Source organism: Bos indicus, chromosome 15, assembly GCF_029378745.1.
Source record: "Bos indicus isolate NIAB-ARS_2022 breed Sahiwal x Tharparkar chromosome 15, NIAB-ARS_B.indTharparkar_mat_pri_1.0, whole genome shotgun sequence".
NCBI lineage: Eukaryota > Metazoa > Chordata > Mammalia > Artiodactyla > Bovidae > Bos > Bos indicus.
In genome coordinates this window covers 7041424-7058117 of record NC_091774.1, presented here as the reverse complement: position 1 = coordinate 7058117, position 16694 = coordinate 7041424, and the positions used below count along the sequence as shown (strand labels likewise).

The 16694-nt window shown below is 38.5% G+C and overlaps 1 protein-coding gene across 2 annotated transcripts in view; it reads left to right on the top strand.

Moving 5' to 3' along the window:
• Nucleotides 1-10986, top strand: part of CFAP300 (cilia and flagella associated protein 300) — a 29301-nt gene extending 18315 nt beyond the window's left edge. Inside the window, exons 5-7 of one of the 2 annotated variants that reach the window (XM_019975841.2) lie at nt 1852-2024; nt 9189-9255; nt 10316-10986. In XM_019975841.2, coding sequence (XP_019831400.1) covers nt 1852-2024; nt 9189-9255; nt 10316-10444 — 369 coding nt within the window. In that variant the 3' untranslated portion in view covers nt 10445-10986. The remainder of the gene's footprint in view (nt 1-1851; nt 2025-9188; nt 9256-10315) is intronic. The other variant, XM_070803322.1, reaches the window with a different exon arrangement.
• The last annotated feature ends 5708 nt before the right edge of the window (nt 10987-16694 follow it).

The window sequence follows — 16694 nt, the reverse complement described above, 5'->3', positions numbered from 1 at the left end:
GACTGGGGCTCAGAAGTTGGACTCATTAACTATCGCATATCTACTCTTGGAGGGCTACACAGCTGAACAGATCTGTATGTGAACAGGGAGATCAGACATAAAGCATTATTGTTTTAACATTCACTACAAAATTTTTCTATTGCAATCTTTTAATTGCACAGCCTAATCAGTTCAGTATATGAGAGTCCTTGTGTTAGAAATGTATGAACTGTTCTTTAAGGGCCAGAACTTTAAGCAGCTGCAAACCTGGGTTTCAGTATCACAACATTTCCTTATCGAGAGGGAGAAAGAGACGGAGGGGAGAAGTGCAAGTGTTACATGTGGCACACAGAATAATAAACTGTGGCCCACTTCCTCTCAACTATCTTTTTTTATTATTATTAATAATTTTTTTTATAGCTGTGCTGCATCTTCGTTGCGGGGTGGGCTTTTCTCTACTTGCAGCAAGCAGGGCTACTCTCTGGGTGCAGTATGTAGGCTTTCTCTCGAGGTGGAACGCGGCTTCTAGGCTGTGGGCCTCAGTATTTGCAGCGGCTAGTTGTGGCTGTGGCTCCTGGGCTCTAGAACACAGACTCAGTAGATGTGGCGCACGGGCTTAGTTGCTCTGCAGCACGTGGGACCATCCCAGACCAGGGATCAAATTCGTGTCTCCTGCATTGGCAGGTGGATTCTTCACCACTGAGCCATCGGGGAAGCCCTCACCTGTCTTTTACTCTATATACTTTGGCTTTCATCAAGTCATTATAAGTAAATTATATACAGACAGTACCATAAAGTTTATTACTTTTAAATGCCTCTTTATGTAATGACCTTGAAGTGATTTTCATTTGAGATTAAGGTAAATAAAATGATTACGTTTAATCAATTTTCCTAATAAAAATGTGCTTCTTACTGCTAGACTGTGATTGTTATATGACTCATGTGTCCCTCCTTTACCTGTATGGCAGTATTAAGTGTTACACACAATTTTTATAGCTTTTCTCCATCTGGAGTTCCTTCTGTGTATTTTTTTTCTCTTCCCAATTTATGTCTTGGTTACATTCTTTTGTTTCTTATTATTTTTATCTTAGTGTATCTATATTTTATTGTTAGCTTAGTTCACATTCTTTTTTTCAAGTAAGTGGTGTATAAGCAATTCAATAAAAAGGAATATATTTTGTAGTATACATTCATCACCTGTTTGTGTCCACTGCAGTCAACAAATTAAGCAACTGTCTGTAATTCACAATGGTGTAAGAAAATCCTCCACATCAGAGCTAGCCAAACTGTTTTCCGAAAGAGGTAGCAAGGGCTCAAGGAGCAAGAGTCCATGTAAGTTGGTGATGTGTAAGGTGATATTATTAGAGAAGAGCAGGAAAAAAAGAGAGAGGTGATTATGAGGCTCCAGCTACCAGAATAGTTCAAAATGGAGTAACTGCAGGCATAAGGAAAGTAGTAATCCAAACACCATGAGAGGGCTTAGAAAATGAACAATTTTGTTTAGTTTCTTGGTAGAAGCAAAGATTATGATGGAGAAGTTTCTCCGTTTATTTATACTCCCATTGTTTCCAAATGAGATTCACAGTGACTCAAGACTAAAATTGCAGTAGCACGAAAGTACTAAAGATTAAACTAGAACAAAGCAACAGAAGAGAAGGCTTGTGTTTAGATTTATTCCTTTCACTGAGTGTTATTACCTAATGGAGGGAAAATAAGCACAGGTCTTACAGATCTTCTTCTCCATGGCCTCGGGATTGGTTCTTAAAATAGTTCTAAAATCACTTTTAAACATATATATTGAAACTTTTGAAAGCATAAAAATTAGAACCTCGAATTATGTTACATTAAGATGAATTTTATCATCTTATATAGGTTTTGCTAGTGGAAGACTCAGAAAAATATGAAGTATTCAGCCAACCAGAGAGAGAAGAGTTCCTGTTTTGTCTTTTCAAACATCTTTGCCTTGGTGGAGCCCTTTGTCAATATGAAGATGTAATTAATCCATATCTGGAAACAACAAAGCTTATCTATAAGGATCTAGTGAGGTAATGTTGCTGTGTTACAATATGTAAATCTCTGAAGAGCAGAGGAAATTGTTTAACTCTGGTGAGATTACCCAGCCTCCATTTGTGGATCTATTAATAACCAAAGTGAACAAAAATAGCACTTCTCTGGCTCTCTCCTCAGAGCCTCCTTCTTCACTTCCAAACTAGAACATTTCATCTCCCTGACCCTGTTTTGGTCCTCAGTTCTGTCTTCTGCCTCTTGACCTTTCCTCAGCCAGGCCTGTCACTCACTCTATCCCTTACTGGCAACTGCTGTCTTCCAGGTCTCCCTTTTCCCCCCAGGCCTCCTTTTAAATCTCAAGGAGACATGAGATCCCTCAGGATGTTTGAATTTGCTTGACTATTACTAATAAATAATAGTAAAAAAATTACCTTTGTTCTAAGGAAGGGGGAAGAATTTCACCAAGGTGTTTATCTTTTCAAAATCAATCCTAGTTTTGTTTTTGGTATTGGACTAGGGCTTTTTTTTCTTTTTGAAGATCACGTGAGGATAAGAACTTTGATTTATTTTAATTTGAGTGAACATTCTATGGTTGGGTTTTTCAATGATGAAGATATTGGATCATGTTAATAGGCAAACAGGATAGGAAAAAGTAAAAGCAAAGGTTCCCAGAGTTTGTTTACAGATTTTTACTTTAATAGGCAAACAGTAGAACTAGCTTCCTATTAGACTCTTACTACTTGACTATCCTCAACACCTTGATTCTCATACCATTACACGTGTCATACAGCTGAACAACAAACTGCATGCTTCAGTTACTCTCCTGAGTTTATTTCTGATACAGTTTTAAAAACAAAAATATTTCTATAATCTGTTTCTGATTTTTATGAAACAGTTATTGTGTCAATTCATAAAGATTATTAGAAGAGAAATTACAGAAACAATTTCAGAAGCAAGATGCACATACCTACATCAAACATATTCTTATCGTTCGCAGTCCATGAAAATTTAGACGACTTCTAGCACTCCCACTAGATACTCCTCAGCATACCCCAGACACACACACGCCACAGTGTGCTGTCCCTCACCAGCCACAGGAACCTGTGGAATTCCTCACTGCCATGTGCCGTGGAGGAAGAGGTTCTGTTAGAGATACTTGAAACAACTTCAGAACCTAAACATCACAGAAACTACAGTTTTTTCCCACATTCTCTTGCCTGAATTCTTGTGATTCTCTTCTGTGTTTGAGGGTGCTAAGAAATGTATGACTCAGAGTTATGGTCACTCATAAAATGAGTAGCCAAAATTCATGACATCGTATACAAAGAATAGGAACTGTATCCATGGACTCACTTGATTAGGCCACCAGCAAGTGTTAATATTGGGCACGGAACCCTGGCAGGCACTGAGGAGTCATCAGGAGGCACTCAGGAGTGCAAGAGGCATCATCAGGTGGTCTCTGACCTCAAGGAAATTACAAGTTAACATAGGAAATAATAATAAAGTAATTGCTTAAAATATTTTATAAGTATTTTTTATATAATCCAATGTTCAGTTATGTATAGGCAAATGTTTATAGCTCTTTATACTGTAATAAAAACCTCAGAATTTCAAAGGAAGACATTGTCAGTGTGGGTACAAGTGGTCAAGAATTTCTTGATGGAATGGAGTCCACAAGGGCCAGCAAAGAGGAGGGCAGTCTGTTCCCAATTCAGGGGCGATGCACCCCAAGTCTGTTGTTCTGGGGTGACTGAGAAGACTAGCCAGTTAGAGCATTACTTTTCTTTGAGAACCATTAAATATTTCTCTCAATGATCCAAGTTTAAGCATGCTTATGAGTTTCTTTGGTGAATGAGGAAAAGACATCTTCTCAACGCAACTTCAGTAGAAAATTATGATGAGAATAAACATCTTGGTTAAGATAAAGATATAGTGTGGTTCAACATAGCCGTTATCAAGGGATATAGAAGAGAGAAAGCACAGGTGGGACGTGAAGTATCGTCAGTAATTTCTCAGAATTCTGAGCCACATATCTAGTCGTGTCATTTGTACAAGTTTAACCAAGAATATTTTTTTCTGTTCCTTTACTTGAAATTTGGGTGTTTTTACCTGCTTTAGAAAAATATCTGCTCTCTTTCTAATTATACATGCAGTGGCTACCTTACAGTATCTAACCTGCCCTTGCAGGTAAACATTGTTACCATGTAATTTTAGCAAAGAAGTTGATCCCATATGTTTGTATCAGTAGATATTGGGGGCACATTACAGAGCCTGATTTTAGAGGTCTCTAGCTCATGGCAGCCCACTCCAGTACTCTTGCCTGGAAAATCCCATGGATGGAGGAGCCTGGTAGGCTGCAGTCCATGGGGTCGCACAGAGTCTGACACGACTGAAGCGACTTTGCAGCAGCAGCAGCAGCTCAAACAAAAGGATAAAAACATTCTTAAGGTATTTTATCCCTCATCCATAATTATTAATATAAATCCTATAATAGACATCTTAAATGTTTTAGGAAATGCCTTATTTTCAAGGATTATGGCTTCTTTAAATCACATAGGCAATACTTTAGAATCATTTTATCAGACTAAATGATCAATTGTTTCATTACATTTCGAAAATGTCTTAGAAATAATTCTATACGCACTAACAGTGCCTCTGTCTTTACTATTTTAGACATTAAACACACTCTTGTCAGATTTTTTGGAGAGGTTCCCAAACTATATATCTCCCGCAGATTTATGATTTGAACTGGTTTAAGAGAAGGCAATGGCACTCCACGCAATACTCTTTCCTGGAAAATCCCATGGACAGAGGAGCCTGGGGGGCTGCACTCCATGGGGTCGCTAAGAGTCAGACACGACTGACCGACTTCACTTTCACTTTTCACTTTCATGCATTGGAGAAGGAAATGGCAACCCACTCCAGTGTTCTTGCCTGGAGAATCCCAGGGACGGGGGAGCCTGGTGGACTGCCATCTATGGGGTCTCATAGAATCGGACACGACTGAAGCGACTTAGCAGCAGCAGCAGCAGCTTAGATTATGGCCTTCTGATGCTTATTAAGCAATAGGATTATTGTTTCTTAAAATGAGCAGAGTTAGCTAGAATGGTCTGTACACCATGACATTTAGAATCAATATGGGACAAATCCTTAGAAATTAGCACAAATGATATTGATAAGAAATCAGTCATATTATTTTATTTCTAAACCATTAATATAATCATACTGTTAACATCCAATTTTTTTTTTTTTGGCTGTGCTATGAGGGTTGCAGGAGCTTAGTTCCCTAGCCAAGGATCCAACAAGGAGCCCTAGCAGTGAAAGCACCAATTTTTAACCACTGGATCATGAGGGAATTCCCTAATCATATTTTTTAAAAGAACTATGTGGAAATTATGTTCCAATATCCTTAAAAACCATGGTACCTGGAGAGTGACTTCAGTTCAGTCCAGTTGCTCAGTCAGATCTGACTGTTTGCAACCCCGTGGACTGCAGCACACCAGGCTTCCCTGTCACTCACCAACTCCTGGAGTGTACCCAAACCCATGTCCATCCAGTTGGTGATGCCATCCAACCATCTCATCCTCTGTTGTCCCCTTCTCCTCCCACCTTCAATCTTTCCCAGCATCAGGGTCTGTACAAATGAGTCAGTTCTTCCCGTCAGGTCACCAGAGTTTTAAGAGTTTCAGCTTCAACATCAGTCCTTCCAATGAACACCCAGGGCTGATCTCCTTTAGGATGGACTGGTTGGATCTCCTTGCAGTCCAAGGGACTCTCAAGAGTCTTCTCCAGCACCACACTTCAAAAGCATCAATTCTGTGCTCAGCTTTCTTTATAGTCCAACTCTCACATCCATACATGACCACTGGAAAAACCATAGCCTTGACTAGACAGACCTTTGTTGGCAAAGTAATGTCTCTGCTTTTTAATATGCTGTCTAGGTTGGTCATAACTTTCCTTCCAAGGAGTAAGCATCTTTTAATTTCATGGCTGCAGTCACCATCTGCAGTGATTTTGGAGCTCCAAAAAATTAAAGTCTGACACTTTCCACTGTTTTCCCATCTATTTGCCATTAAGTGATGGGACCAGATGCCATGATTTTAGTTTTCTGAATGTTGGGCTTTAAGCCAACTTTTTCACTCTCTTTCACTTTCATCAAGAGGCTTTTGAGTTCCTCTTCACTTTCTGCCATAAGGGTGGTGTCATCTGCATATCTGAGGTTATTGATATTTCTCCCGGCAATCTTGATTCCAGCTTGTGTTTCTTCCAGTCCAGCGTTTCTCATGATGTACTCTGCATATAAGTTAAATAAATAGGGTGACAATATACAGCCTTGATGTACTCCTTTTCCTATTTGGAACCAGTCTGTTGTTCCATGTCCAGTTCTAACTGTTGCTTCCTGACCTGCATACAAATTTCTCAAGAGGCAGGTCAGGTGGTCTGGTATTCCCATCTCTTTCAGAATTTTCCACAGTTTATTGTGATCCACACAGTCAAAGGCTTTGGCATAGTCAAGAAAGCAGAAATAGATGTTTTTCTGGAACTCTCTTGCTTTTTCCATGATCCAGCGGATGTTGGCAATTTGATCTCTGGTTCCTCTGCCTTTTCTAAAACCAGCTTGAACATCTGGCAGTTCACGGTTCACGTATTGCTGAAGGCTGGCTTGGAGAATTTTGAGCATTACTTTACTAGCGTGTGCGGTAGTTTGAGCATTCTTTGGCATTGGAATGAAAACTGACCTTTTCCAGTCCTGTGGCCACTGCTGAGTTTTCCAAATTTGCTGGCATATTGAGTGCAGTGCTTTCACAACATCATCTTTCAGGATTTGAAATAGGTCAACTGGAATTCCATCACCTCCACTAGCTTTGTTTGTAGTGATGCTTTCTAACGCCCACTTGACTTCACATTCCAGGATGTCTGACTCTAGATGAGTGATCACACCATTGAGCTTTAAGCCAACTTTTTCACTCTCCTCTTTCACTTTTATCAAGAGGCTCTTTAGTTCTTCACTTTCTGCCATAAGGGTGGTGTCATCTACATATCTGAGGTTATTGATATTTCCCCCAGCAATCTTGATCCCAGCTTGTGATTCATCCAGCCCAGCGTTTCTCATGATATACTCTGTATATAAGTTAAATAAGCAGAGTGACAATATACAACCTTGATGTACTCCTTTCCCGATTTGGAACCAGTTTTTGGAGAGTGACTTAGTGAGTGCTAAAAATCTGATACAATGCAATTGTTAGTAGAACACCCCAGGGCACAAATGAATATCACTTTACATTTCCTTTTCTTTTTTTCTTATGAGATATAAGACAGATAATACTGTAGTTTGCTTGATTTATAAAAAATTAGACAAATTGTCTTAGAGATATTTTAAAGTAACAGTAATACAGGATCAGAGGTAGTAAAGTGGAATAATATTTATATCTATTAAGAACCAACTTCTAATAATGTACCAATGCAGTTTCTTTATAAAAGTAAGACATCTATGGTACGTGTTTGTAGGTGTTAAGTGATTATATAGGTAGTATCAAATACTAAATTTTCCTCCGAGTTCATCTGATAAGCACAAACATTTACAAGGGTTCTTTTTTTTTAGACTTTTTTAAACTAAGGAGTAATTTGCATACAGTAATCTCAACAAATCGTAGTACACATAAGCTCAGTGAATTTTTATATATGTTTATACCAAATAACCACCTCCAAATCAAGATTTAAAATTAGATATAACTATAGATAGGTTCTGTATTTTAATCTGGGTGGTCATATAGGTATATATAAATGTTTTATATGTAGTGGTTATAGTCTTCCCTATGATAAGCAAGAAGTTTTAAATGTAGTCTCCAACTGTCAAGCAGTGTATCTTAGGCATTAGAAATGAAAGGAAAAAAAAAAGAAAAAAGAAGAAAAAAAAAAAAAGAAATGAAAGAAGATGACCTCAACTCATGTTACAGAAATAGATAGAAATCAATATAATCGCATGATTCCTGGGTTTAAATCTTAGTGAAATGTTTTTGAGATGAAAACTCCCTAAGAATCTTGAACCCTAAACCCTGAAATGGTCCGTGTGGGCCACCTCCAACAGGTACCCAAGCTCAAACACACATGTACGTGCATACCCTCCCCCAGAGTCCCCCTTCTTCCTGCTCGTCTCTCTTTGCCCCCATTTTTTTTACATACATAGTGAAGGGAAAGCAGTAATCTCACCTGACAAAGTGAAGAGGGTTCCCTTCCTTTAAATTTAAACTACACACATAACACATGAACAATACCTTTGATGCATATGAATTTATAGCGTAAGTATAGATAAACAGGTGAAATGTAGAGAAAGAAAACTGGACTCCTTATCACCTACATTCTATTTCCAGAAATGCCACTTTTAGTTGGAATGTCTTAAATATATCATTTAACTTCTCTAGTTCTATTGTCTATTAAATGGGCAGAATGATGCCTACCTCACTGAGTTGTGTGATCTTTATGTGAAGTAAAGTATAAAAAGGTTTTTTGCAGATTGTAAAGCATTATAAATTTAATGTGTATTTATTTATATATATTTTAAGTCATTTATTTCCCCAATCCTCAGTTTGCTTCCGCACTATGTGTTACTAAAGATTATCTTTTGTGGGGAGAATAAGTGAAAGAGCTAGGAGAGAAAGTGGTTTTAATTTAGCAATACATGATTTAACAAATAGTTTTCATAGATATTATTCCACCTAATTCTCATATAATCCTAAAAGGAACCATATCATGAGTTCACATATGAGGAAACTAATGTTCAGAAAGGTTAATCTTGCTTAAAGTAGAATAACAAATTGGTGACAGAACTGGAATTTATGTTCAGGCTATTTAAGTCTTTAGTATGCTTTTATCTACCCCTTTAAGCTGTTTACCATTAAGTCTAACTTTAACCTATTCTTGTTTGTCAGTAATTCTCTCTGGCCTGAGACTGCTTTTATCATCTGAGTCTCAAACTGACCTCAAACCCTCTAACTGAAAAATTCCATTTTCTGCAATTTCAATTCAGTCAACCTTGCTGAAACCACAGATGCCGTCCTTTTCAAACTACTTAATTAGATATTTTATATTTCCATGTTATATGTGAACGAGGACACCCAAGTACTAAAAGAGATCAGTATCTTAAATATATTATGCTAGTGTTTGCTGAATTTTAAAATGTTCCCTTTTCCCCCCTATTTTAGTGTTCGGAAGAATCCTCAAACCAAGAAAATACAAATTACCTCTTCTATTTTTAAAGTTACAGCATATGTAAGTGTTGAGGGGGAAATTTGCAGCCAATCAATTTAATTACTTGTTATTAAAAGGATTGTTGTAACTGGAGTTAGCAACTAGGAGAGACATGGTTAATAGAACATATCCGTGTATACACTTCCTTGGTGGCTAAGGCAGTAAAGAATAAGCCTGCAATGCAGGAGACCCAGGTTCAGTCCCTGGAGTGGGAAGATCTCTTAGAGAAGGGAATGGCTACCTACTCCAGTATTCTTGCCAGGAGAATTCCATGGGCAGAGGAGCTTGGTGGGCTACAGTCCACGGGGTCTTCCAAAGAGCTGGACGTGACTGAACAACTTAACACTTTTATTTTTTTACTTCATACATGTATGCACAGAACATAGTTAACATAAACTTAATAGTTTTCTCTTAAAAGTTGATGAGCTATGCTGTATTTGGAGAACGGGATGAACTTTCCCCCCCAGCTTTTCTGTTATCCATGCCTAATAATAGTTACTTCTTTTAGAGCTAAATCTGTAGCTCAGATGAGGTAGAACACAGTTCCTTAAACTTGTCAAACCATAATTTATAGGACAAATAAGTAAGAATGACATAAATGTTTTTGTATCACAGAATCTGATACTTGAATTTTAGCATTGCACAAAATATTATTATACATATGAAGCAGTTTGTAACTATTCAATCACTGAATAATTATTTTTAAAATTCCTACTGTGTATCAGCTACTGTGCTGGGCTAGGGTCCAGGGTTAAACAAAAGAAACATAGTCCCAGCCCAAATAGTATGTACAGACTATGTTCTAACAAAAGCAAAGATAGAAGAAAAATACAAAACTATTTTTTCTATATTAGCACTTTTTTAAAAGATAGAGTTTCCTCTGGATTATAAATTCCTTAAGGTCAAGTATGCATGTGTGCATAGTATATATGTGTTGTTGGCATAGTAGACTGTGCTGTCCAACTTATTGTTAAAGATTTGATATGTGCTTCATGATATTTTAATAGAAAATACATAATAGCTAAATGTATTGATTATTATTTAAATGTAGCTGTATATTTAAAAAGTTTATCTTTTTCAGGATTCTGTTGGTGTGTGCTACCCTTCAACAAAGAGTCATGAACAGACATTTTCTTACTTTATTGTGGATCCTATCAAGCGTCATGTTCATGTTTTATACCACTGTTATGGCATGGGGGAAGTGTCTTAATATTTTTTCAGGTTATCTATACTTACTGTTTTTGCTTTACCAATTTTTTATTTTAACACTGATTTACAGATAAACATTTACCCTGCAAGTTAATTCAAGTAAAATGTAAAGAACCTGTGCAGAGCAGAAGAAAACAAATACCAAGATGCCTTTCTTTAAATTTTTGTAGAATACCAACACAGGAACCAGATTTTATCTCTATTGTAATCTACACCAATACAGTTATGGAATTTTTACAGAAAGTCACAAAGAACTAAAAATCTTGTTCATATTTGTTGCATTAAGTTTCAAGTGAGTCTTCAGTATTCCATGTATTTTATTTTAGAAGCCAATTAATTCTGGATTGAAATTGTGGGAGAAAACTAAACATGTCTAACCATGAATCATTAAAGTGAATCGTTAGCTTTTAAAATTTAAGTTTCATTTAATTATGTTTCTTCATCGCATGAAGATTTGTTTCTGGAACTGTGAAAAGCATAACAATTCCTGTGTTTCATTTGTCCCACTTAAATTCTCAATAAATAAAAATGTTCTGAGCATAATTGAAAACTCTTTTATTATGTAATAAAATTGGAGCTGCCCCACCACTAATCCAAGAGCTATATAAACAAAGAGAGCTGCCCTCATGGTATTATTAAGTTGGCAGATGATTAAAGTACAGGGTGTCTAGTACTGTCCCCTCATTGAAAGTAAAAGTCTCTCAGTCATGCCCAACTCTTTGTGACCCCATAGACTATATAAAGTCCATGGAATTCTCCAGGCCAGACTACAGGAGTGGATACCCTTTCCCTTCTCCAGGGGATCTTCCCAACTCAGGGATTGAACCTAGGTATCCCACATTGCAGGCAGATTCTTTACCAGCTGAGACACCAGGGAAACCCAAGATTAATGGAGTGGGTAGCCTATCTTTTCTCCAGCAGATCTTCCTGACCCAGGAATTGAACCAGGGTGTCCTGCGTTGCAGGCTGATTCTTTACCAACTAGAGCTATTAGGGAAGCCCCTCATTACCATCATACAATGAATATATAACTTTGATATTTTTAACGATTGACATGTACCCCAAAGATGATGATGGAGAGCCTGCAAGAAGTGCTGAAACCTTGAGGAAGAGCCATTTGGAATATGTGTTTCTGAGTTGCAGGGATCAGGATAATAGTCTTGGATTTGAACCTGTGGTTGTACCTGGAAGGCAGCTGGCAATTTAGGTATATAGTTCAGGAAAGAGAGTCAGTTTTACTTCTAATACTTGGCACAATGCTTTGGTATGTTAAATGTTTATTGAATATTTTCCAGATATGGTCTTAATATCCATAGACTTTTGTAAAAAAAATCATAAAAAAACATAAAATCAAGAACTAAAATGTCCATTTGCCACTGACTTTGCTGCCTATCATACAGATCCCTACAACCCAGGGACCCTCTCTTAATATTTCTGAGTACCAGTTCTGTACAAGGCATGTGCTCTTTACTTTGGGGAAACACACTTGCTGTAAACCTAGTAGAGAACATAACCTGTAAGAGTGTGTCTGTGCACAGTGATTGTACACGAATTCAGAGATGAGTGATCCCTGTGAACTAGACCTAGGAAGGGTCTCCTCTGGTTTCTACAGAGGAACTTGTGGGCTGTCAGCAACTACGAGAAACAGTGCAGTTGGTGGAGAAGTGTGATGTGGCGGGGCACTCTCAGCCTGGCCCTGGGGGCACATTCAGAGGCAGAAGACAGGAATGCACTGTTGAGAAAAGATGATGCAAATTCTCTGTATTCAGAGGTGTAATAGCCCAGTAATAAAGAATTTGGGCTGGCAGTTGGATTGCCTGGATTCTTAATTCTGCCATTACCTGCTATGTGACTTTGAGCTAGTTACAATCTTTCTGTGCCTTAGTTGTCTTATCTGTGAAACGGGGAAAATAGTAGGACTCCTTCATTGGTTATTGTGGAAATTATATAAATTAATATATATTGGGCTTAGAATGGTACCAAGAACATAGTTTAAGTGTTCATGCATTTTGGCTCTTTTCATTCTCCATGGAGGAAATAAAAAAAACTAGGAGCTAAATTGTCTGCATAATGTAAAATACTATCTTCCTTAAGGTCAGAATTGCTTTTCTACAGATTATACCGTTACTAATTTGGCCCCCCTACCCCGGGGCCACTAGAGAATGTAGAGGACTTAAAATCGTACTCCAGGTATTTCTTTGGCAGCATTTTGCATACTTAGAATTATTTTCCCAATTATTTGTAGTAATTTATTTACTATCTGTCTTGCAAACAGGAACTGTGTCTATCTGGTTCATCCCCAATGTGTAGCACACTGCCTGGTACTTAATTGACACTCAATATCTGTTTCCTGATTGAGTCCACTTGCTGGAGAGAAGCTGGCTTTTGAAGTGTGACTGCAGGTGTGGGGTGAGGGGGGTGAAGGGTGGGCGAGTAAGGACCAGGAGTATCAATAATGCAGTATTTCCTCTCGCTTTTCCTAAGCCTTTTGTAAGATTTTGCAAACTACTATAATTTGGATTTAGCTGTACTGTGTGGGATTAGATATGCAGCCTGGGAACATGCTGGGGACAAAATTGTCCCTGGAGAACAGTAACAGTCTGTGAAAGCCAGCTTTGAAAGAGTCAACTGTGATCAGCTGAGGGTGGAGGATTTTTCTGGGGTGAAAAAAAACAACCATAGTGGCAAGCAACAACAGAATGATTTTTCCAGAATTTGAGAGCATTCTTCAGAAATTCTGAAAGTAACTTAAAGAGAGAAGGCTCACAGAATTATAATTTGGATGTTCAAAAAAGGGCCCTAGGCTGAATAACAGAGAACTTGCGGCTCTTAAGACCCATGAGCAAGCAAATAAATAAAGAGACATAGAAAAACAAGGTGATTTGAAGAGGACGTAAGTACACCTGGACTAATGGACTGAGGAGTTCTGTCTGGGAGTTCTGGGTAATAACACAGGGAAGACAAGGGAATGGGGTCCTGGTCACTGAAGGCTATGGGTACAAAGCTAAGAAATTTAAATCTTTTAAGTAGGTGATGTATAGAAGTCATGAAGACCTTTGAGCAGGGTAGTAGGATTATGAAAGTGGTACTCTGGAAAGATTAGTCCGTCGGTTATAAATTGGCATGAAGAAAGTTCAAGGTCCAAAGGTTAAACAGAAGATTATAATAATTGTTGAAACACAAAATTGAGTGATCTGAGTTAAAAACAATAGAGACCTTTCTGGGTATCATAAAGTACATGACAATAGAGTGCTCATTAGGAAAAATTAACCATGGGCCCTAAAACTTAGCCCCTGAGTGAATTATGAAGGGTTGGGTACTTGAAGCACTAAGAACTGGGAAGTGGGAACTGTGTCAGGAAGCTATGGTCAGAGAGGGGAAATCACTCATTCTGCCTGCCCCGGCCCATGCTCAACCAACTTTGCTCCTTACAACTTTAAAAACCTAGGTCTGAAGTTTCTGAAAACTGACTGAAGGCTTTACAGTCATCCAGTTAATCAGCAAAAGTTTGTTAAGAACTAATATTCTTCATTCTTTCACAAATATTTATTGATTACTTACTATGCGCTGGGTGGGCCCTTCTAGGTACTACAGATACAGCGATAAGTAAAAAAGACAAAAATGTCTATACTGGGGAGTTTACATTCTAGAACCCATAACATTTGTGAGGAGCAATGAGAGAAATACCCAGTTACTCTCAAAAGGCTTAAAGTTCTGTTGGAGAAATGACACACTCATAATTTTTATTATTTTCAATCTGTATGAAATGGTAATTATTATTTTAATTGTTCTGACTTTTTTATGAGGTGGAACATTGAGTTTTGTATATTTCCTTGATAATATATATTCATTCTGGTGGGCAACTCCATGGTTGGACAACTGCTCTCTACTTCGCTAGTTAAAAAAAAAAAAAAGACAGAATACATGAAAGAATTAAAGACAGAGAAGTATGTGTCTTTTAGAGTAAAAGCTGCATTCAGTTCAGTTCAGTCGCTCAGTCATGTCCGACTCTTTGCGACCCCACGAATTGCAGCACGCCAGGCCTCCCTGTCCATCACCAACTCCCGGAGTTCGCTGAGACTCATGTCCATCGAGTCAGTGATGCCATCCAGCCATCTCATCCTCTGTCATCCCCTTCTCCTCCTGCCCCCAATCCCTCCCAGCATCAGAGTCTTTTCCAATGAGTCAACTCTTCGCATGAGGTGGCCAAAGTACTGGAGTTTCAGCTTTAGCATCATTCCTTCCAAGGAAATCCCAAGAGTCCAAGGGACTCTCAAGAGTCTTCTCCAACACCACAGTTCAAAAGCATCAATTCTTCGGCGCTCAGCTTTCTTCACAGTCCAACTCTCACATCCATACATGACTACTGGAAAAACCATAGCCTTGACTAGACAGACTGTTGTTGCCAAAGTATTGCCAAAGTAATGTCTCTGCTTTTGAATATGCTATCTAGGTTGGTCATAACTTTCCTTCCAAGGAGTAAGCATCTTTTAATTTCATGGCTGCAGTCACCATCTGCAGTGATTTTGGAGCCCCCCCAAAAATAAAGTCTGACACTGTTTCCACTGTTTCCCCATCTATTTCCCATGAAGGGATGGGACCAGAAGCCATGATCTTCGTTTTCTAAATGTTGAGCTTTAAGCCAACTTTTTCACTCTCCACTTTCACTTTCATCAAGAGGCTTTTGAGTTCCTCTTCACTTTGTGCCATAAGGGTGGTGTCATCTGCATATCTGAGGTTATTGATATTTCTCCCAGCAATCTTGATGCCAGCTTGTGTTTCTTCCAGTCCAGTGTTTCTCATGATGTACTCTGCATAAAAGTTAACTAAGCAGGGTGACAATATACAGCCTTGACGTACTCCTTTTCCTATTTGGAACGAGTTTGTTGTTCCATGTCCAGTTCTAACTGTTGCTTCCTGACCTGCATACAGATTTCTCAAGAGGCAGGTCAGGTGGTCTGGTATTCCCATCTCTTTCAGAATTTTCCACAGTTTATTGTGATCCACACAAAGGCTTTGGCATAGTCAAGAAAGCAGAAATAGATGTTTTTCTGGAACTCTCTTGCTTTTTCTATGATCCAGCAGATGTTGGCAATTTGATCTCTGGTTCCTCTGCCTTTTCTAAAATCAGCTTGAACATCAGGAAGTTCACGGTTCACATATTGCTGAAGCCTGGCTTAGAGAATTTTGAGCATTACTTTACTAGCATGTGAGATGAGTGCAATTGTGCGGTAGTTTGAGCATTCTTTGGCATTGCCTTTCTTTGGGATTGGAATGAAAACTGACCCTTTCCAGTCCTGTGGCCACTGCTGAGTTTTCCAAATTTGTTGGCATATTGAGTGCAGCACTTTCACAGCATCATCTTTCAGGATTTGAAATAGCTCAACTGGAATTCCATCACCTCCACTAGTTTTGTTTGTAGTGATGCTTTCTAAGGCCCAATTGACTTCACATTCCAGGATGTCTCTATGTCAGTGATCACACCTTTGTGATTATCTGGGTCATGAAGATCTTTTTTGTACAGTTCTTCTGTGTATTCTTGCCATCTCTTCTTAATATCTTCTGCTTCTGTTAGGTCCATACCATTTCTGTCCTTTATCGAGCCCATCTTCACATGAAATGTTCCCTTGGTATCTCTAATTTTCTTGAAGAGCTCTCTAGTCTTTCCCATTCTGTTATTTTCCTCTATTTCTTTGCATTGATCACTGAGGAAGGCTTTCTTACCTCTTCTTGCTGTTCTTTGGAACTCCGCATTCAGATGCTTATATCTTTCCTCTTCTCCTTTGCTTTTCGCTTCTCTTCTTTTCACAGCTATTTGTAAGGCCTCCCCAGACAGCCATTTTGCTTTTTTGCATTTCTTTTCCATGGGGATGGTCTTGATCCCTGTCTAGTACGTGGATGCAATCTCAAAAACAACAGAATGATCTCTGTTCGTTTCCAAGGCAAACCATTCAATCCAAGTCTATGCCCCAACCAGTAATGCTGAAGAAGCTGAAGTTGAACAGGTCTATGAAGACCTATAAGATCTTTTAGAACTAACACCCAAAAAAGATGTCCTTTTCATTATAGGGGACTGGAATGCAAAAGTAGAAGTCAAGAAACACCTGGAGTAACAGGCAAACTTGGCCTTGGAATATGGAATGAAGCAGGGCAAAGACTAATAGAGTTTTGCCAAGAAAATGCACTGGTCATAGCAAACACCCTCTTCCAACAACACAAGAGAAGACTCTACACATGGACATCACAAGATG